Source organism: Cataglyphis hispanica, chromosome 3 (assembly GCF_021464435.1).
Source record: "Cataglyphis hispanica isolate Lineage 1 chromosome 3, ULB_Chis1_1.0, whole genome shotgun sequence".
NCBI classification, from domain to species: domain Eukaryota; kingdom Metazoa; phylum Arthropoda; class Insecta; order Hymenoptera; family Formicidae; genus Cataglyphis; species Cataglyphis hispanica.
The window spans coordinates 5,517,849-5,540,915 of NC_065956.1; the positions used below are offsets into that span (position 1 = coordinate 5,517,849).

At 38.4% G+C, this 23,067-nt stretch overlaps 1 protein-coding gene across 3 annotated transcripts in view; it reads left to right on the top strand.

Moving 5' to 3' along the window:
• The window catches only part of LOC126848447 (synaptogenesis protein syg-2-like), a 266,232-nt gene that overhangs the window by 189,923 nt on the left and 53,242 nt on the right, over positions 1 to 23,067 (top strand). For all 3 annotated transcript variants that reach the window (XM_050589369.1, XM_050589371.1, XM_050589370.1), the window contains one exon: positions 1,600 to 1,729. In XM_050589369.1, the coding sequence (XP_050445326.1) occupies positions 1,600 to 1,729 (130 nt within the window). The remainder of the gene's footprint in view (positions 1 to 1,599; positions 1,730 to 23,067) is intronic.

The window sequence follows — 23,067 nt, forward strand, 5'->3', positions numbered from 1 at the left end:
GGAATTTTATCGATAAATTACAATTATTTCTCAGCAATGCGTTCCCCGTTATTGTTTCGCGCAAAAATAAAGTGCCTGAACATCGGATCTTCTTTTAAATTCAATATAATTAATGTATTGATCGATTTTACGATTATTATTTCTTCAATATTTAATTTTATGCTCATCAGATGCAAAATAATTATGGCTCAATATTGTGTTTAATTAAAGCAACCGATAGTCTTAATTAATAAGTAATATGTATTTTAATTATATATTACGAAAATCGACTATCAGCTCTATACTTTAATTATAAATAAATCATATAACATTTTCTCCCTCAAATCAGTAGTCGATTTTCTAAAATTGTAAAGTATATACGTATATACCGCGAAACGTGAAAGCATAATTTAGAAAATTATTGAAGTTGAAAGTAGATGCGATCTGCGCGCTATATATGCAGTAATACGCGACCGTGTATATGTTTCTCGGTAAAGGACGGGTAAATCTACGAAACGCAATCACCTTTCGTGTCGCACCTGCGTCAGTCCTGTTATTTATAAGTAAATCGGACTTCCTATGTCGGAAATAACCACTCAAAGTTATTGCTAACGCAATATAAGACTAGCAATAGCATAGATCTCTTATTGAACATGAAACTCATTGCAACTTTTTAACATAAAATTGATCACTGCAGATATTCGTATATCCATACACAAAATAATTTCTACTTACCTTTGTTCGTTCCTTTGCGTCGTCCAACGAAATGATTAATGAAATAAAATCAATCTTTTTCTTTTGACATTTGTCCATATTAATTTTTTAAATTACTATTATGTATTTTAAATTATTTTAAATAATTACTATTATAAAATACTATTATGCGTAAGAGTGCATGTAATTATTTGTATAATTTATATAATTATAAAAAAATAAAATTGTCGAGGAGAGACTTTTCATTAAAAAACTTTTCACTAATAACAATATATCGATACTTTGATATAATTTGTTAACTCACACATTAATATAAAACTAAAAACTTTACAACTCGACAATAATATATACTTTTCTCAACGTACGAACGCTTACTGAATAACAACAATCGTTTCGTTTCTCTACATGTCAGTCTGTCCTTCTCATGTTTTCGTTTGAGTAGAGCTCCCCACTACGCCATACTGACATGTCGTCAAATATGTAAACAAAGACGCGTATTATTATGGATGTATAAATGAGAAAAATAATAGAAACACAAGATACGTATCCAAGATCGGACCTGGATCTATTAACTGCTAGACATAAGGTTTACGAATATAATATACTTGTTCATTCCCTATTTGTTCTCTTTTATGTCTGTTATATATTTCTCATGATGATAATTCACAGCTAATTTAAAAATATCTCATTTGATATTTTTATTATAGAAAAAAGATAAAAATTCAAAGCAGATCGTTTGCTAATATAGGTATTTTAGAAAGCAAATAATATATATATATAATGATTAAAAATATATTGCGATTACAAAAAAGATATAAAAATATTATTCTGTTTTGAAATTCTTTTCATCGTAAAATCAATGAAAATTACAGATAACGGCTATTCAATCAATATTTTGTATTTTAGGGCCGCCATTGTTCGTAAGGGCGATTCTCGGTGGAACGGCCGAGCTGCCATGCGACATTCGTCCACCTCATCGCAACGATTCCGCTATCTTGGTCGTCTGGTACAAGAGTGACGTCCAACCAATCTACAGGTAAGCTCTTAAGCCTTACTTTTTATGGTCATTGAGCAGAATCCTTACAAGAGTCGTATCGCATGCAAAGAATCGTTAAATGTAGGGACTACATAATTTACATCATATCTGATATATCTCTTCTTTTGTTTATTTGGCGATAATTTCTTTTTAAAGAAATATTAAATCTTCAAGAAATTAGCGATATTCCAGGAGTAATCGAAAGATACCAGAATTTTATTCGACATATTCTCAGATATATAGAGCCGTACTAGTGTTTAAGGCAGTACATTTCGATTTTTATTTGAATAATACTCATCTACGTATGAAAATCGGCGAGAATAAGAGCAAAAGTATCGGAGAGAGTAAAAAAATCGATGTTTTATTCAATAATATAATGATTAATTATTTCTTTCCTTTTCACGTCGTTTGCCTACTTTTATCGCTCATCTTTTCCAGTCGCATTAAGGTTAAAAGTTACTGCTACTTACAAAATCGTATAAAAAATAACGTCAACACTCTAGATATGTAACATAGCTGAGTAAAATGTCCAGTTACGAAATTCTCGAGTGGCATAATAAAAAACGTTTCTTTTATTGTTTTTTTTTTATGTCTAATTGATAATTATTTCCTCGCGCTGATCTCACTTCGCCTTTATCACTTATCTCCTCGTTCCCCCTCGTATCGGGGTTAAAGTTATCATCGCGGCCAAGCTGTATAAAAAGCGAACTATCCTGGGATAATACAAGCCGTGACCCGTGCTCGTTAAACGTCACGATAAGAGCGACGATAGGAAGAAGTCCCGCGCAAGCCTGGTCCACGTAAGCGATATTCACACGCGTGCTACACTCGCGTGTAACGCTAATGCGGTGCCGCTTTCGTGTGTTGCCTGAGCTGGACGTCGATTTCTCGATGGCTGCGCCCGATACGAGCCGGCCTCTTTGCGAAAATGCGAGCTCGCCCGAGCACACGAATCCAGCGGCGGAGGCAAAAAAATATACAAACCGAGGAGAGAGGGCGGCTAAGGGTGACTCTCATATTTACGGCCTCTCTCCGCAAACATTCCACCGGCCGAATAATTATTGCGAGGATATTAAGCGGGGGCGTATCTATGCCGGCTGACTAACGAAATTTAAATTGTAGGTCTGCCATTATCAAGAAACGGCAGAAAAATTTTGTTCGCGTATATTTTTTTCCAATTTTTTTACCTACCATGTATTACGTAAAATATAATAGAAGCGATAATATTTTCTTTAATACTCGTTCCGCTTATATATTGGGGACGGTAAAAAGCGATTAATCTCAGGATCCGAAAAGTTGTCGTCTTAATATCAAAGTAAGTTTCTGGTAATCGTATGAAAATGCAATTAAACGCAGTTTCGCGAAATATAATCAAGCATCCCGAACCAACTCCGACATCGGTGTAATTAACTCCATGTTAGCATAAAACAAATAGCAACTGAGTTAGGGGATAGAGAGAAATCGGTTATACTGGGGGACTATCCTAAACTTTCCCGGGTCAATCTCGAAAGTTTCGAACCTAAAAGTTTTGCTGCGTCTTTGATATTACGCCGAACGCCTAAACGTAAATACATAACGGAGCAAATATAAGTTTAAGTGAATATTCGAAAACGCGTTTGTGTGTGTGTGTGTGTGTGTGTGTGTCGTGCAATATTCCTCAAAACAGTTCTCTAAAATAGTAGTTTGAAAGGACCATTTTTCGTTACGTGAAAATGTTGCAAATATTATTCTTCGATCGCACGAGGAAAAGCACTCGCGCGCGTATACCGGCTACCAAAAGATTGCCCGCTGACACGCCGGCGATAGCCAGATAAAATCGTCGGATCGCGAGTCACAATTTACAACGTCGAATTGAAAGTCCAAATGAAAAAGCGACGGGTCGTTTGTTTGACGTTTCCCTCGATACGCCGACCGCAATCAAATCGGCAGGCATAGTCACACACTCGTCAGATAAATTTCTCCATTCCGCGCAATTGGCTGTCTGTCCTTCGAATAAAGTCGCAGACAAGACGAACGTGCCGGAACTGCTCGTTTTGGCGCGTACGACATTTTTTAAATCTAAAAAATAGAAGAAATATACACAACACAGAGCGTGTGTATTTTTTCGTTTTTTTTTCTTTTTTTTTTTTTTTTACCTCAAAATTGCATAAAAATACTAGTAACTTCAAGGATAAGAAAAAATATTACGCATATGGGAAGAGATCTTTATCTAGGAAAAAATTAATATTTTATCTTATCTTTTATCGAAACTCTTTAAAGCGAAATAATCTGCTTATTTAAATCTCAAAGGGAAAGAGATGAATACACAAAGATAAAGTTAAAACGTATAGTTAAGTAAAAGTAATTAACTTTGTTACTAACAGCAAGAAAATTGACTCTTTTGTCATTCTGATCACTTAATTTTTTAATAGGATTTCTATTTGTGTGTAGTAAAGTAAAAAGTTTTAACCGCGAAGTTTATCCCGACTCGAAACAATTGCCAGGAGAGAAAATACGAAATAGATAAAGAGAAAGAAACAATGGTGCTACAAATATTAAATTTTGCATATAAATCCGCATATTAGAACAAGTAGAGAGCATATAGGTAAAAATAAAATTTCAAAATTTATTGTTTGCAGCATCAAGAGTAATCTTTCTTTTCTCAGATAACTATTTTCAAAGCGACATTACAATCTATAGTTGAAGCTGTTTATTTCTTGATATTACTTCGTGGACAAGGACTTTTTCTATCTGTCATATTTAAATTTGAAAAGGATCACGGAATACTGTATTAAGTGGCGACTAAAGTCACAAGACCTAAAATAGATAGATGATTGCGAAGAGTATATATCGCAGCTTGAAGCGAGATCTGTACGGTTGCTTATTAATTTATAGACCATCGAGAGACACCACGGTCTTAATCAAGTTAATTCACGGTAATCGGTTTAACGTCTCGTCGCTCTTTTCATTACGGTAATGTGAATATAACATCGATTAATGGGGAAACCGGCATGTCCGGACAGCCGGTTGGGAATTATAATGCGCATAAAGCGCAAGTAAACATCGATGCACTTCCACCCGTTAACTCCAACGATAATCGTAAATCGTTCATATCCTCCGTGGCGAATATGCTGATCTCTCGATAAATTCTATCGATAGTGTATCGTCCCGGAATTACTTGGCTAAAGCGCAGTCGCGAGATGATGGAGTCGCGTGCTACGAAAGAAAAGAGAGACATGAGGAAACTAGGGGAGAATATTGGTGACCTATACAAGGCCACAAGGCACTTTGGCAGACATTCCGCAAGATAATGGTGTATCGCGCCGGTCGGTGGTACGATTTAAAGGAAGCTACTTTGTCACGAATGCCCATCATATTTCACGGTCGCGGTACGTACGTTATTCGTCACGTAACCGATTTTCTCCCTAACGGTTTTCGTCCGGCATTGAATACGTCGCGGGTGGATCTGCCTCGTAAATCACGTTAGATTGTAAAATTGACGCTAGTCAATAAATATACATCCGACCGCGCGGGACGATGACATTGTACGTTTCTGTGTGTCGTATCGATCCGATAGGAATCCGAAGGGAAGAAGCTCGCGTTTTATGAAAAGAAATGTGGATCGTTATTTTTAGCGCCAGGTTTGGCGCCGAATACATCTGTAAATCGTATAAGATGCTAATCTTATGCATTAATGACAATTATGCATTAACGACAAACATTGTTTATACGCTAGAAAAAATAAAAGTATAAATTTGAATTAAGGCGAAAGCACCTTTCGATAAAACTCTATCTCTTATCATCACTCGACAGATTTTTTACGATTGATCAATTCTGGAACGCGAGAAAAATACAAAGGAAATGAAACGAATAGATTTTAATTGAAATAGCAAAAGAGCGTGTCTACAGGAATGGATATAATATTTTCTCCTGTCTTGAAATCGATGTCTTAGTCTCGAAAATTGCTCTATAGTTGCTATCAGCTTTATTCGCGACTAATTTATCAATCATTTTACTTTAGATATATCAGCAAATCGATAAAGACTGTCAGATAAATTTAATTAAAAACGAAAAGTCGATACGCGCGCGAAGTCTATATATATAATGCTATAAATATAGCAATTTTTATAAATTTGACACTTATATAGCAATCTTTATAAATGTGATACTTACATATTTCCATATTTTTCGAGAAACTGAAATTGATCGCAATATCTTAAATATGGCCGTTTACGACAATTAAAACATTGTTGTTATTAAAAAAAAAGAGTTAAAAAAAGGTTAAAAAAAGAGAAAGCTGTTGCGCAATCTCATGTGATGAAATTAAATAAACTAATGTGATATAATATGATACTGCATTGTGCATTTAAATTATATTATTTGATATTTATTTCATGATTTCTCTTCTCTTTCCCTCTCTTCCCATTTAATGATGTCGTAAGGCTAAAAAATCTGCTTGGCATAAGGTCAGTTTACATCGCCTGTACCGCATTACATGTTTTGTATTATGCAATCGCCTAATTTTGTTTTGGAATCCACAAACTCTTAAGCATATTGCAAAAAGTCCATATTTTTGTAAAAAAACTTTCTTGCTCTTCCAGATATTTTTGCCCGAAATTTTAAGTGAAGAAGATATTTTAAAGATTTTTCAGTGCAACTTTCTAAAATAAGTTTTTTTTAATTGCATTTTTTAATGTTTTTCACTCATACGAAGGAAAAACACAAAGTCTTCAAGTAATTAAATTTGTAAGTGTACTGAAAAAAAAAACTTGAATAAATTTCATAAGATAAACATTTTTCACTTACATATAAATCTTTCATTTTTTTATCATAAAAAAAATTACAATAAAGAATAGATATTGCATGTTACAATAATGTAATAAACACATAATTTACTTGTCGACTGTTTATATAAAAATATAATATAAAAATAAAATTATCAAAGAGAAAATTGTTTTCAAAAATTCCTTAATTTTTTGCATATTTTTCATGTTTTTTATATTTTTTCAGAGAGTAACCACTTTGATTTTGTTATAACGCCATTTCGGTAAAGTTAATAAGTATATATATATATATATATGGACGTTATATTAATATTATATTAAAATTCCTGAAAACCGCGAAAGTGCTGTAGCCGTTGCTGCAAACTTTGATCCTTTATATGGATATCTTGCTTTATGAAATCTTATGGATAAAATCTTTCTATTATAGCAAAATAATTTTAACTTTTAAACTTTTAAATACGCTGTAAAAGAATATTATAGTTAATATAATGTCACGTTGAGCATCGATCGTATAAGTGACGATTTTGCATTATTTTGCAAATATGTATCTGTTATACTATTACAGCGCGTACACTTGATGCATATGAGTGCTATATCCAAATTTCTGATATTCCAACCTCATTCCACGCCGGCTATTTCGCTGTAGCCAGAACTGTAGCTCTTTGTTGTATTTTCCTTGTCGCGTTCGTTCTCTGTGAAGTCACGAGATGTCATAAACGAATTCAATTTGAAGTTGAATTGGTGTACGCGAGCGTTTTCATTAACGTCAAATCTTCTATACGCGCGCACTCGTATATGCGGCGAGTGGCGATCGTTGCATTTTGCGTTATTACGAGATGCGCTTCGTTATGTGTCCCGTAATCACAGGTGGTATCAACTCGTACGCTTTAGAAGCGTCGGGATGACGTCAATGTAACATTTACATTTTCATCTTTATAATCACGTCTCCGCCTGACGGAGCAGGATATATTTTTAAAGTTGCGATTACTATTCATGAAGTAAACTCACTAAATATTTCTTCACTTTATATACCTCTTCCAGTTGCTCTCGAGATGATTTATGGAAAAGTTTACTGTGGACGGCGTTTATGAGACGTTACATTAATATTCAAGATAGAGTTAATCTAAAGAGTTTGAGGATATATATAAAATATGGTCTCTCTCTCTCTCTCTCTCTCTCTCTCTCTCTCTCTCTCTCTCTTTCTTTTTCCTTCCGAAACAAAGGAAAAACTATACTCTTTCTGAGGAATTTACACACGAGGTATGTTATAATTCGCTGCGATTAAAAATAGAGATTTCTAAGGCGATATCTTCCTTCCGAGCGTCTGTTATAAATATCGGAAAGTCATTATACTCGCCCGTATCGTGCAAACAGGGAAGAAGCGTCAGTTCTCACCCAGCCGGTGTACGCCAACATGCTAATCTATCGCACATTTGCATTACTATTTCACCGGCAATTATCGCCGATCTTGTTCCTTAGCCGTGTAGTATACACCTGAATGTTCGAAAATAGAAACAAAGGCGGTCGCGCGATCGAGGAAAGAGGGATCGCAAACGGAAGACGTACACGTAATGGCTCCCCTGCCGATATAAATATTGCATAAGAATTGTGTGTGTGCGGTTGCTACATGCCGCTGCAAAATGTTGCATGCAAAACGAGAGGTTTGTTATTTTTTTTACTTAGCGACTCGTTTGTACTTTCCCATGTGGAGATCGAGCAGAAATTTCGGAACGTTTTAGCGTGGAAGGCAATTGGATTGAAGGGCCGCACACATAATGTTCTTTGTGTGCGTTTGAGTAAATACATAATGAAACTTGTCGAGAGCTAATGCTGACATTACAACTTCATTATGTTATGATTTATGCATCATGTTCAAGCAGAATACTTAAAGATATATTGACATTTCTATTTGCACTTTGTACGCGTTTCTTTCTCTCGTTTTCTTTCTCTTTCCAGTCGAAAGACATTATTATTGTACATTAAAATAGTTTCTACTAATGTGAATTTCTTGCCATACCTATATACTTTTTCAAATCAGAACTTTTCGAAAAATCATATCAATTTCGATATATAAAGATACGAAAACTACATCGTCTTGATTGGTTGAATTTCAGAAATATAGATCATAATAAACTCTGTACTGTTTATCTTATAATTAGTATTTAGTATCAGTTAATGTTTCAATGTGCAAGCTAGGAGAAGAAGGTTAACGTCTACATTACATCTGATGGACATAAAATATTTAACTAAAATGACTACACAACTTGTTCGACGCGTGACAGTATATCATACGAAAATACAAACAAAGCTATAAAAAGGGAACATCATGTTTCCTTGTCACTTTTGCGCGATCTTTCTCTTTGTGCAAACATTGTGTGTTTGTATAATTCATGTGTATTTTAGGTACGTATGTGTGTATGCTTTAGTGAAGGTTTCTGTAGAGTAGGTGGGGCCGAATTTGCAGTCGGGCAAACACAGTGATGCTATAGCGAGTTGAGTCAGACTTGACGTCGACTTTGGGCGAAGTTAAGTCCACCAGACAATGCAAAATGTAAGAGTTAAGTCTTTAAGCGTATTGATCGGACCACACCGAGCAATGTTTGCTTTTTCCGATATAAGGTCCAGTTAAAGATAATTGCAAGATAGAGAAGCTTTTCTCGTAAAAATACATGTGTGTGTTTTAGAATTAATTTTTAAAATAAGCTTTTATGGTGTACATTTATTTAAATTCTATTGTATTTAATTAAATTAAAATAGAAGCAAGTGAAAGATGTTGTAAAAAAAACTAAAAGAACTTTTAAAATTTCTAGTTACTTTAATCGCGTTAATTATACATTCAAAGGAAGAAACATATTTTAATTAGTTTGACGTTTAAAACTTCAACGTAAAGTTTCAAAAAATGATCAAAGATACTAGTATAAGATAATGTCGTAGATAATAATAGATAACGAATAAAATAATGTCATTATTTAGCCATATAATTTTTTCCGATACGTATGTTGTTTCATCGCTGACAAAACCATTGTTTAATTGAACTCTCGGACTCTCGAAAATCTGTCTGTCGATATTTTCAAATGTAACTTCAAATCTAACTCCTCCTCTAACGTCATTTGGTAGTCTCATCACGTTTTTTCAGTCTCGCTACACGAGACCGGACTACTCTCGTAACTATTAGCTCGACCATGCTTGTCCGTCTACGGACTGCCAGTCCGTCCGTCTAGTCGTTCGTACACGCACGGAAGCCGTCATTTCGGTTTGACGAATTTTGATTGAATTTGCCATTGAAAGCCTTTGATAAAATGCGCCGCGCGTAATGGGTAAAAAATCCCTGTCAGAAAAATTCCTCGCAAAAAATATCGACGATTGACGACGGTGACGGATGGTAATTTCTCGATGCATTGATATTGCCTGATAACGTGATTATCCATTTTGGCTTTGCGACTTTGATGAGCGACGTGCATTGCATATTTCGCGAGAATTGACAAAAAAAAAAATGCAAGTTGGAAAAAATGAGCGGTCAAAGAGAAAGCTTCTGCGCTCAAAAGCGGTTAAAGTTGAAGGAAGTTAGCGTAAAATGACACACATACCGCTCGGCCAGTTCGCATTCCGGATAATTGCGGAGCGTTATGAAAGTCGCGCTATCGCAGGAGGCGCTCTGGCCGAGCACAATTACGGTTTCTGCTTCGCGAAAGTCACGCTGGACCACGCTGATGTACGCAGCGGCGAAATATGAAATCGCCGCTCGAAATGGCTTGCGAGATAAAGCGTGGCAGAATGAAATTATGAATTACGTCGGGGCACGGTGTAATCGTTATGCCGTGCCACGGAAATGTGACGTAATCGCCGAAACCGGCACGGTAGGTCGAGGGAGCGCGAGTAATCGGAAGAAGCCCCCTAGCCGAGGATACGTTATCGAGCTTAATAGCTCGATAGCTCGTCTCGAAATTCCAGGAGCGGCGAGAGCGGCCAACATGTGACAAATAATAATTACCGGTGTCGCTCCCGGTTTTCCGGAATGATATGCGCGGCAAACGATATCAGCCGACATTTACATTCACGTCCTAGCCGCGCACTTTCGTCTAATGCAATGGCATCCGGATTCGCCTGCGTTTTGTCGACATGCATATTTATAAAAAACAAAAAAAACGCACGCGCGCGCGCGCGAAGCGACTCCGGCCGGAAAATCGGAATTCATGACTGATAAAAAAAAAAAATAAAAACGTAAAAAAAGCGATGAAAGTCGGACGCGAGCTATCTCGTCATAGCGACGGACCGACGCGACGTCGCGTATTTTCACGCCCGGTTAACAAGCGCAACACTCGGTTGAGAAGAGCGTAACGACGCCACACGACGTTGTCAACGCGCGACGTTAAGCCCGCTGACGTTCGAATCGGCGCATGGACAGGAGCTATAAAAGTTGCAAAAAAAAAAAAATAAAAATAAAAATGGAACGTCGCGGTTATCTTTGGAAGGAAAAACTCTAATTTGCAGATGACTTCGGAAGAGCATCGCGCAGCATATCCGGCCTCTGGGAGTAAAGAAGTGGATATACAATGAATATCTCTACTTCCAAATAATAATTTTTAATGTCTATACTTTTCGATAGCTTGACACAATCACAATTTTTGAAAATTCGAACTTAATATTAACTTATTTAAATATATGTATAATTCCGTGTCTTAAGGCAAAAACAATCGTCATTCTAGACGATCTTTTATTATAAATAGTTATAAACTTGGCGAATGAAATTCATTTCCTTGCAACTGATGACTTCTCTCTAACGAAGAAAAAGATATATATTATACCTGCGCCGCATTTACGCAATTGTAATCCAGCTCGTTGTATCCCTAGTAATCATTTCCAGGTTGACTGCAAACTCTGCATCTAAACCTCCACCTCCGAAGGTGGATGAGTCCGTGAATGTCAAAGGGGTGGTTCACGCGCGCAGAAGTAGCGCCGAGCAACGTGGCATCCACGTCGCAATTTAGTTTTCTTGCGTCCTCAAGCCCCGGTCCCCGCCGTCGACCCGCCGGGAGTCACGAAACAATAAAAGTTCCGCGACCGCGCGTCGAGCGTTGTTAAATAAATTATCCGGCTTCTAATTATGTGAAAAACAGTGGAAACTGCAGAGTCGGTCCCAGCGGTGAGCTTGTAAGCGACGAGTTCGCCGAGCGAGAAGACGACAGAGAAGGAAGGGTGGTGAAATGGCGAGGAGAAGGATATCATAGCAGGGAACGGAAAGAGGGAGATGAAACGGGGGACGGCAAGGAAAGAATGCGCTGTCTGTGTTTCACATTCTGTGTTTCACATTCCACCTACAATCTCCTCATCGCGAGCACCTCGCCCTCGTATCCCGTGCGTTTCTTCCCTCAACTTTTTCCGCTTCCGCTGCCATTTGAATAAGACAAATGTCTTTTAGTAGCGGTATCTCGTCCACGCGACCGTTCTTAAAAGATCGTTTTTGCGCCTTAATAAATCGCGGCCCCGCGGGGCGCGACGTTGCGCGGAAACGGACGCCCCGCGGGTTTATATTTGATGAACCATAATTCGCCGCTGCATTCGCGAATGCCAGACCGATGGAGGGTAGCTGCTGATAACGGCGGTAACAAGAAATGCGTGCGCGCTTCGCGACGAGGAGGAGATAGAGAAAAGAGAGAGAGAGAGAGAGAGAGAGAGAGAGAGAGAGAGAGAAAGCAGAGAGAAGGAAGGGGAAGAGTCCACGAAAGCGTCCGATGTTTCTGACAGCACGTGGTTTTGTCGGGGTCTCGATGTGTACTTTGCACGTACTTTTTCACCCGTTATATATACACAGTGTCTCAGCTTAACTTCTAGTATCCACATTATTCCGTAGATGAAAGAAAATGTTAGAGAAGTTTAGGATATTACCTACAGCGTGATATATTAATAATTATACATATATTTAAAAAAAAAATATATAATTTATTTAGATATTGTCAAAAAGAGAGAAAGAGAGAAACTTATTGCTTACGTTACTATAAAAAAGCTAATTATTTATTACATATCAAATTGTCACGACACATTGGTTGCGAAGCATCGCATCGGTTTAAAAATTTAATCGTTTGAATTGATTATAAATCTGAAAATCTTCATTATTTCCGTATTAAATTATACTGTCAGATTCTAATGATATTAAAAACAAATTTTTCAAAGATTTGACTATTCGGACTGACTAAATTCGGATTTTTAAAATGTTATTATCCTACCTTCATGCTCTGATATTAAAATTTCTTTCGCGAATCTTGAAATCATGGAATTGTATGAAAAATGCGACAGGCCTAGAGCGCTTTGCGAGATATATTCCAACAAGAAGAGTTTATGTATCTACCGGCTAACTTATACCTAGAGATAATCGTAGGTAAGGCCCGAGAGAACGGGAAGGGTTGGCTGTGCGGCGTCAGCCGTATACTAGGTAGTTTATAATGAAAGCAATGTGTCTTCATTTAGTCGGTTGTTTCGCACAGCGACGCTACCCGGTATAGGAACGGTATAATAGAAGGTAACGGCGCCTCTGGATCTGTAGTACGGTAGTTGCGAGCGTAAGGTACATCCTCCATCCCCCTCCTCGCCACCCCCTAGTTTCGCGCGACGCCAAGGAGGATGGGGTGGGAGTACATTATACCGTGGGTTAGTTGCATACAGTCGAGGGACAATGCTCTTGTCTCTACGGTACGCCTTGTTTGTTACGAGTGGCGTTTCTCCCCCGCCCTTTTCTCGCCCTGCCATCCCCTTCGCCATCCATTGCCCGCACCGCCGCCGACATTATCCCGCCAATGTCGGGTTCTCTTTAAACCGAAATTGTGCACGGCTGAAATGAAACTGGCAATCTTCAAGATCGGAGAATCGAGGCTTATTAGAAAGTTTTGCGAACGAGGGCTCGTCAGCAAAAGCTCAGAGAATTTTCAACCAAATTTCGATTATTATCTCCCGCTTCAAGTGGGAAAGCGGATAAGTTTACAGCGCCTCAAAAGTTTAATCGCATGCCTGATATAGGACAATTTTCATACAAACGGTTAATTTCGGGTACACGAAAATATTTGACGGTATTTTAGCCATCTTTGACTCATTATCGAGATCGGCTTTGAAATATTTCTCTGCGAAAGTGATGAAATAGAAACGAGCCGTCGTAAAATTTTCGGAAGAGGGAAAATATCGAGAAAGGAAGTCTTTCATGGTGATTAGGACTCAAAGCGAGCAGAAGGGTGCTTTAATACGCTGTTATTCCTGTGATTATCGTTTATTTATTTCTTGATGTTGTCGTGAAAGGAATTGTATTTCCACATCGTTCCTTGTGAGACGGGAAAGTCGACATAAAAGCGATTCAAGGATTTGTCATTGAATTTATACGAGATTAAATGGAGAGACACGTTGATGAAACCACTCTCGAATGTATTTGTTTCGCAGTGCTTGACAAAAGATATGTAAATATCTTGGAATCGAGCGACTAATAGATATATCATCGACATGATCTAACAGACATCTTTCTTCTTCTTCTTTTTCTTCTTTATTGAATTTCTCCATCCAACACAGTACTACATTATTCTACATGCCAAATTGAGCTTATGTAAAAGCTCATGAAAAATATTTTTAAGTCGTTTGTTGAAACAAAATTCGTTGGATTCCATCATAAGCATCTGTCTTTAAAGCGTCCCTCCCCTATTGCTCTCATTCTCCCATTTTCTAGTTAGAAACCTACGGTATTCGAGTCTACTTAGAACCGCGGAAAGTTCCAACGCCACGGTCTCGTAATTTGCGAGTTAATTACCTACCATCGTATCAGACATGCAAGTGGATAGAGGCGGTCGAACAGAGAGCGAAACGGAGAGAGAGAGAGAGAGAGAGAGAGAGAGAGAGAAAGTTGCCAGATTATTCCCCTTCCATTCGTACGCGAAATTAAAGGCTCGGTATACCGAACGCGATCAGAAGGACTACTCTCATTCTTCTCTTCGCTTTCTCCCCGTCTCCTTGAATAACTGCAAACTTGGAAAAGAAGACGTCGACCGCGAATCATAACTATATATCGCTGTTGGTCACAGCAACGAATAATCTCGCCTTTACGCCTCATTCCTGGCGGCTGTTGCTTCGGGATAATTCGGGCTAATTTCCGCGGTGACTAACCGAACGTGCGCATTTTCCGGCAACAGGTAAACGCCGCGAGATAAACGCAACGATATAACAGGCTTGAGCTTCCACGCTGATCCGCTATTAGTATGAATTAAAGTCGAGCAAATAGATTATTTTGAACATGCCAGTTATAATTCCGATGAAACGAATTGATATTCCGGATATTTTTCGGCGGAAATATATATTGCATGATTTAAACTACCCCGGTTTCCCGAGCGGATCAAATGCCAATTCATGTTTATATCAATCGAATCAGAAACTAAAATTAATCGGAAAAGAGATACTCAATGTTTTTGAATGCCTATTATTTCTGCTAATAATGTGCATTAGTGAATCAATTATGCGCAAATAATTAATGATAATTATGATGATCGATCTCAATCAAGAGCAGAATTGAGAGAAACGATATCGAAAGAATAACAGGGAAATATTTTTTTCAATTCTAGTAATCTAATGCTTAAATAATTCTCACACGCAAACGGTTATATTTCCCATGAAAACAGAAATCTGATCGCTATAATATCGATACAAGTAATCAGAGCATGCCATTGTTTACTATTGTTTCCCGATCTGTTAGATATACCAGGGTTTCATTATCAATTAATACATTTAATTTAGCTTCCCAATTTCCAGATTACTAATATCTATTTAACGCACGAGGAAGGCAGGATGATGGAGAAAGAAATGTGATAGATAATAGATTCAGTGAAAGCGATAGAAATTAAATTAATAATTTTTTAAAAATACGTGCATACACATATTTAAGAATAATAGAGAATTAAGTGTATTGTTCTTACAAAATCAAATTTATATAAAAAAAAATTTATAGTAGTTTTAGTTTTAAATCTATAACTATTAAGAGAATCCTGAAAAATAATTTTGTTTAAATATTGATTGGTTTTTGAAAGAACATATTTCACGTAGTCTAACAACTTATAAGTAGAACATATTCAAGAATTTCCACCTCTTGGAATTTTTTCGAAAAATTCTTTTTAAACTACGAAAAGTTGCAATTCAATAGATTATAAATATATTTCAAATACAACTATCTTTTATAAGATCTCGTAGGATAATTTTGTTGAAAAAGATTTATCAATTTATCAATTTTTAAAAAATTATATGTATATTTAGCGTAGATTTAAAATAGGGACTCTAATACCCTTTTCCTTGATTATTTTCTTGCTTTGAATTTTTACAAATTATTTTTTAATACATATTTCATTAATTATTAACTTCAAGCTCCTATGTAGTCTGCATCATTGTGGTATATTTATTGCAAGATTATTAATAGAAAGAGAGAAAAAAAAAACAGGGAGATAATTCTGCTTTACAAACCGGACAGCAATGAAGAGTTGATCATGATTCTGCTCATTGTCGAGGATTACGAGTGTCCTGAGCGATGAGAACGGGTCCGGCGACGTATCAACTCATCGTAGATCCACGGGTTGTTGACAGGACCGAAGTCGACGTGTTAATGTGGCCGGGGAGTGGTGGCTTAACGATCGTCCTCGAGGACAATGTGGGATAGAGCGGAGACGATAGGTGGAAATCCTGATGACGTTTGTTCCTCTACACACGGCGAATCTCTCATACACTCGAAACTCCCTTCCACACCGTGGAAGAAACACGTACACGAGCGGAATGTGTACGCGATCATTCGAAAGTTTCCGGTCGTTTAGGACGCGCGCGAAGAGCGGGCCGGCCTTTGCGGTTTCCAGGGCAGTTCGCCGCAGGTAGATTCGTCTCTTTCAAGCAGGAAAACGTGACGGCCCAAACTCTATTCGTGAAAGTTCGACTTGGCGTAAATTCATCATATACATTCGGTATTTTAAAATGAAACAGAGATTTTCTTCGTCCAGCGATGTGCAGAGATTGTTCGTTTATGAAAAAAGAAATAAAGTCGCGCGAGTAGATTGTTGATCATTCTTATATGCTAAAATTTTCAGAAATAAATGAATACGGATTCTTAATAAATTCTCGTCAGATATGTCTTTCTTCGAAACACAATATTTATATCATATGTACGACCGTCTATTAATGGAATGCAATTAAAAATGTCTACTATGTTTTGTATCAAATGCGAGTGGCAGTGTGCGAAAAAAAAATATTTACGATGAACGACTCAAAAAAAAAAAAAATAATAATAATAATATTGTATTATTAGATAACTCAGTGTGACACAGTAGCGACTTGTCCGGAGACTAAGTAATGGAAAATAAAGAGCAAGCAGTCTCTATGTATATATATATATATATATATATATATATATATAAAATATTCGAGTTTTGCTAACCTACGGTGCATTAATAACACGTAAATAAATATATGCGACATGTAAAACAAATTGTTTGTCATACGCGCAACTCGGACGAAACAAGGACTCTCTTTTACGTCACGATAACGTAATAACATCGCCTACTCATAGAGAACATAGATATAATAATGCCTGTCCCGAAAGCACAATACAAACCATGCAAATGCGCTATTATTATTATGCAGCATGCTATGGCAACGGCACTAACTACAAACACCAATTTTATCCTCTCGTCTCTTGTCTCGCGAGATAAAGAATGCTCTTTGAAAATACACGAAGACGAACGAATGCATGTAATTCGCGTATTGCTCAATCCGAAATTTTATAATATATATAATAAATTAATATATATATATATATATATATATATATATTTTAATTCCTGAAATATATATATCTAAAAAAAATTTTATTTTTTATAAAATATATTAGATCTCTTTTTTTACATCTGAGCAAATTTTTATGATACACGCTCCTAAATGATAATTTAAAAATTTATTATTAATATTGTTGCATTATTTTGACATAAAAGCGACTGCTTGATTATTTTACTAACAATATTCCGGTCTTTCCAAACGTGAACAGAAAGGAAAGAAATTGAGAAAGAGAAAAGGGAGACCGCGTTGTCGGAAAATGAAGAGTTATTTGCAAAATGTAAGAGACGGAGAGAGAAAGAGAGAGAGAGAGAGAGAGAGAGAGAGAGAGAAAGAGAGAGCAGCGATGCAGAAATAGGTATGAATAATGGGCGTCGCGCCGTATGGATTGTTCGACTGTCGCCAGGAACGAAACATGAGAGAGCGCATTGAAATACGGTGGCAAAAGACGAGGAAGAGACAACGACGTAAGAGTATAAGAGATGGATAATGCGGAGGTATAGGAAATGGGATTGCAAATGAGGGGAGCCGCAGTTCTACTCATGATTGAAAATATGGTTGAACGTTATCGACAAACGGATGCTCTTATTATCTTATGAACCGTAATATACGCAAAGATCCGGTCTCTAACATGTTGTACACATGTATTAAGGAGCTGTTGCAGTTTGTTGAAACTATCGTAATAATATCGCGATAACATGAGCCACGTGTCTGCATTGGACGATCAATTATCTGTCGACACACTCACTACATAAATATAATGAACTCGATAGTTTTAAATTTTTCGATTCACACATCGGCTCACATCTTCTTCGATTCGACGCTGCAAACTCCAGCGCGTGTCTTTGACAGGAAAAGAAAGTGACTCTTATGAATTTATTTATAAATTCATATGAATCGTCATATGAATAGTCTTTCTCACCATTTTCTTATCATTGAATTTATCTGTTATATTGACACAGAGATATAAATTTACTATGTCTGTTTTCAAAATTTATGAAATAAAATGTAATATTAATATGAATGGGAAGGATATAAAAATCCGATACATCACAAAAATTCATTTCATTCTAGCTATTTGCGTGTTAATTATTATCAATCTTATTAAGAATCTGAAAGAATTTAATTGTCTTTCTCGGAGGTTCAGAGTAAATTTTGTCTGTTTATCTAATTATTCATCTCCTCGGCACTCCTGGGGCTCGACGATATCAGTCATTCACCGCGATGTCGTATTCCGCGGACGGCGCCCACGGGCGCACATTTATGCGCACTAACGACGGGAGACGACGATCCCCCTAACAGCCGGAGACCTAGTTTACAAACTATTACACCGGTGGCATTAATATTCAGTTGGCTCTTATTCGACGGGACGACAAGAAAATGCATAATTCGGCGCTGGTACTCGCCGACTGGCATCGTAGTAGAACTCTTACGGGGCTGGAAAGTCGGCTCTTCTTCTTCTCTCTCTCTCTCTCTCTCTCTCGTGCTTCTTCGCCCCCTTCTTCGCTATCCGCCTGGCACCTCGTTGTTCTCCATTTGGCACGCCCCGCTCTTTTGCTTCCGCTTTCGAACTTATACCCCTGGCAGCCGCTGAAGAGAGAAGGCGATACGTACAGCAACCCCCGAATTAATTACGAACAGAGGCGAACGCTAGGTCGAAAAGCGTGGAGCTACTTGCAGTGTTAGGTCGTAGAGATGGAAAGAGCGTTCTTACCGCACACCCTTGGTAACTGCAAGTACACTGGCGAACGTACATTACGTTGCGAGGCCCGGTGGAGGCCGCGACGATGGTGGATCCAGTCGTTATCAACTTGCGCCAAGTGGCGACGGTCCGAATGCAAATACGTCTTAAATTTCGCTCGTTAACGACAGACACCCCGGCGGTTCTTACCGGCGATGGCAGGCCCTTTGGCCCCGCCAACGACCCAACCTTGTCACACGTTACACGTCTCCCCGCGAAAGAGAACATCTACGAGCGTGTGCAAAAGTCCTCGGTATAGACGAGCGAGGGTGCAAAGCGAGTGGCGCCTGTATGTAGGCTTCGTGGGTGTTTAATGAATATGCAAATCGCTTCCCCGAGTAGTTGCTCGAAGGAGAGAAGATAGAAGTGACGTTCCTGCTGCTGCTGCTACTACTGCTGCTGCTACTGCTAGCTGTTACTACTGTCACTGGTAACACGGTGGTGGTAATAGTTGGCGGGTGTTGGCGCCGCTAACGGCGATGCAAAATTCCTGTACACTCTGACAACACACGAATACTCGAAATTGTCCTGAAGAGACTGTCGTGTTACAGAGTTTATGCGCGTACAACGTTGCTGCCTCTGAATCTCACTTCCTTTCGACGATAGACACATTACGCGAGTCTACCGGAAGAAATAATACGCCGGAGGAAATTTCTCTATGGTTTCAAACGTGTTCGAGAAATTCTTGAAAAATAGCGTTAAACTTTCTGGCTTTGTTCAGTGATTGACTTTAATCCCCTTTCATTAAAAAAATTATCGAATCTATTGCATTTCTCAAAACATATATCCGGCTGAAATGTTCGCATAGCGAACATGATTGATTGCTGACAGTCTCTCTCTCTCTCTCTCTCTCTTTCTCTCTCTTTCTCTACATATATATACTCAAAATCGATAGAACAGCTTCTTGATCGAGCGCGGCGTCGCAGCATGATGGCATCCACTGCTTAATTGAAATTTCTCGACATTCTCCGCAACGTCGAGAAGCAGTGTCGCTTCTACAATACGTCGAATATCCGCCGCTCATTTCATGCAAAAATCCCGAGAAAAATTGAAGCGCTTAATCTGCCTGACCATCGAAGCAATTAAAATTCAGTGCTGCGTCGTCAATATCGGATCATATGCGATGCGCGGCATGCAAGGTACTTTATGCTTTTGCCTTTTGAGATTAGCATCGTAGATAATGACCGCCGATTATGGTTACAGCAGGCTTGCATGCTTGACAGATTTTAGTCTCTACAATCAGTGGCGTTGTATGCCTTTGAAAATTTTCCTACAGACAGAATTTCTCTCTTCATGATACGATATGAAAAATGACGCACCTCTATTAATTTGCGTAAAAATCCGTTCAAAATCAGATCGTTGAATTTGATCATCATCTGTCATTTGTTACAATTTAACAAAAGATTCACATATTCGAACTATACATCATTTTTCTCGTAATCGGCTTGCAGAATTATTTTCTGACGCGTGTTTATCTCTCTCTCTCTCTCTCTCTCTCTCTTTCTTTTTCCGCACCGCCGACTTGCAGCGAGGGACGGTAGAACACGTACCTAATCGATTTCACAAAAATATGAAACTCGGAAAGAGACGTGCGAGAAATATGTACGGAATTCAGGGCGCAACGAGTTCATTTCGAGGCAGAAATGGCCTCGATTTATATCGAAGCTGTTTCCGGATGAACGGAAGCGATACGCTTAACGCGCTTCGGCAGCCGATGAATTCCAAGGCCCACTTCCTACCCTCGCGGCCGCCCGACGCCAACCCCTTCCATAGCCATCGTCGATCGGAAGTAGTTTGGCCGAGAGAGTGCCAGAATACCGATCGCGCGCGTGGGTAATATACTCTACCCTTCGACGTTAGCTCCCGAAGTTATCCTAGCTATTCAAATGGATACGAGAGCCGCGGAAATTGCCATAGACTGGCGCATCGCGGGGGTGAAGCGTCCCGCCGATATCGCGAAATCGATAAGAGAGACGCAGGTTGTATGCGGCGGCATGCGTGTGCATGCGGCGAAATCCCCTCGAAAAGGGTGAGGGGGGGGAAAGGGGGGGGGAGGACCGTCTGCATTGCTGGTGCATCTAGGCGCGCCGTATATCGACGCGTTTGAGCGGCTCGCTTTAATTGAACATCCGGAGAGCGTGTCTTTCTCTCTCTTTCTCTCTTTCTCGGCGATAAGGATCAATTTTTACGAGCTCGCCGAAGGGACGTTCGAGAATAATGATTCCGACCACTGAAACGGCTATCGCGTTCACGAGATGCATCGTGGCGAATGCAGATTTATATATAGGCTGATGAGATCTCTGAAAAGCTTCAAGCTGCCGACTGTCAAGAAAACAATTTTGTTGAGAATAAAAATTTATTAATTTTATTTAAAAAAAAAAAAAAACAGAAAAAAACCATTTGTCGTTGTCGTAATACAAGGCTTAATCATAGAAATATGGTAAATTTATAACTGGATGCTTATACTGGGTAATATGAAAATTTAAGTATTCGTTACAGATTTATTTAATCGTTATTTTATACGAATTCGTCTCTAGAGCTGGACTTATTTGATAAATGACTGATCGGGAAACCGTTCAATTCCCGAAATCGAATTACTCAAATAATCAAAAAGACAATCGTATTTTTGCCTATTTCGATTAAATTGATTCATTGACGTTTTAGATTTAATCGGATTTTCGATATATTGGACGTTGCGGCGTTCAACAATAACTAAAGCCGTTTCATATCAATAAATCGTTATCACGACGATTTCATATAAACAATCAAAGCATGCGAAAAATTAGTTGGAACATTGCATAAAAATAAAATTTCCAACAAAAAAAAAATATATTATTTGTTTGAATATTATTATATATTTAGATCCTAATATATTATCTTTAAAAAATGTATATTTTCAAAATGTAATTATTACATGACATTAGAAATTTTCATGTCGTGCGAAACGCACATATCATTAATTTCCTCTACATGTACAATTTTTCTGAGATGTTTTATTTATCTCTCAAATATTTCGAAAGAATTATATTTTTTTCGTATATTCATCAGCCGAATAGTTCGATCAGTATGCGATTGGTTCGAGCGTACAAAAAGAGTGGGACAATTTGGGACACCGGTTCGGCACTAAAAATGATTAACATCCTTTGAGCCGCGTTCCACTTTAATCTCGCGAATTACATTTCCCAAGATCTCCGGTCACGATATATCGTCCGGGCCTTTACAGGCGGCCGGCATCAACTTCAATTAAACCGTAATATGACCTGTAAGGTGAATGCACTTCGCGAGCAAGGTAGGGCACAAAGGGCAGCCGGTCGTACGTTGCACGTGCCCATCAATGCGGCACGTGCATCGTCGAAGCCGACGGCGGCAGCTTCCTCCCGGCAGAGAGGAAGTCTCATTGTCAGTGCATTCTATCAGATTGGCTTCCGGTGTGCCGTGGGCACAACGAAAGGCCGGGTCTCCACGTCCTTCATGCATCGGCAATGCACGATCGTCACGCATCGTTCGATGTCCAAGCGGCGCAGAATGCGCGGAATCGGCCGTAGATTCATGCATAAGACAGATAGACACATAGATGGAGAGAGAGAGAGAGAGAGGGAGTGAAAGCCGGCTCGGGGCCGCGAGTTATTACGACACGTGCCGCAGTATTTCGTATTAAATCAGTGCGCTAATTAACTCTTTGCGCGAGAGGGATCTTCGGTTATTAATCCGAGTCTTGCAGGCCGGATACATCTGTCAACGATTTCCGTTTAACATTTCCTCCGGATCAGGTGGCTTTGACGAAAGTGCTACCTTGCTCGATCGCGATAAATATATAGAGGTCATAGAACTATAGGATAATAATAAACTTGAATCCAAGAGATATAAGAACAAAACCACGTTATATGTAATACTGTATTCAATGAATTTTTCAGGACTGCTGCTCATGAGAACATTGTTGAATGCATATCTTTCTTAATGCAAAAGCGTATTAAGAGTTAAGCTGAGTCATAGTCTCTATTTTA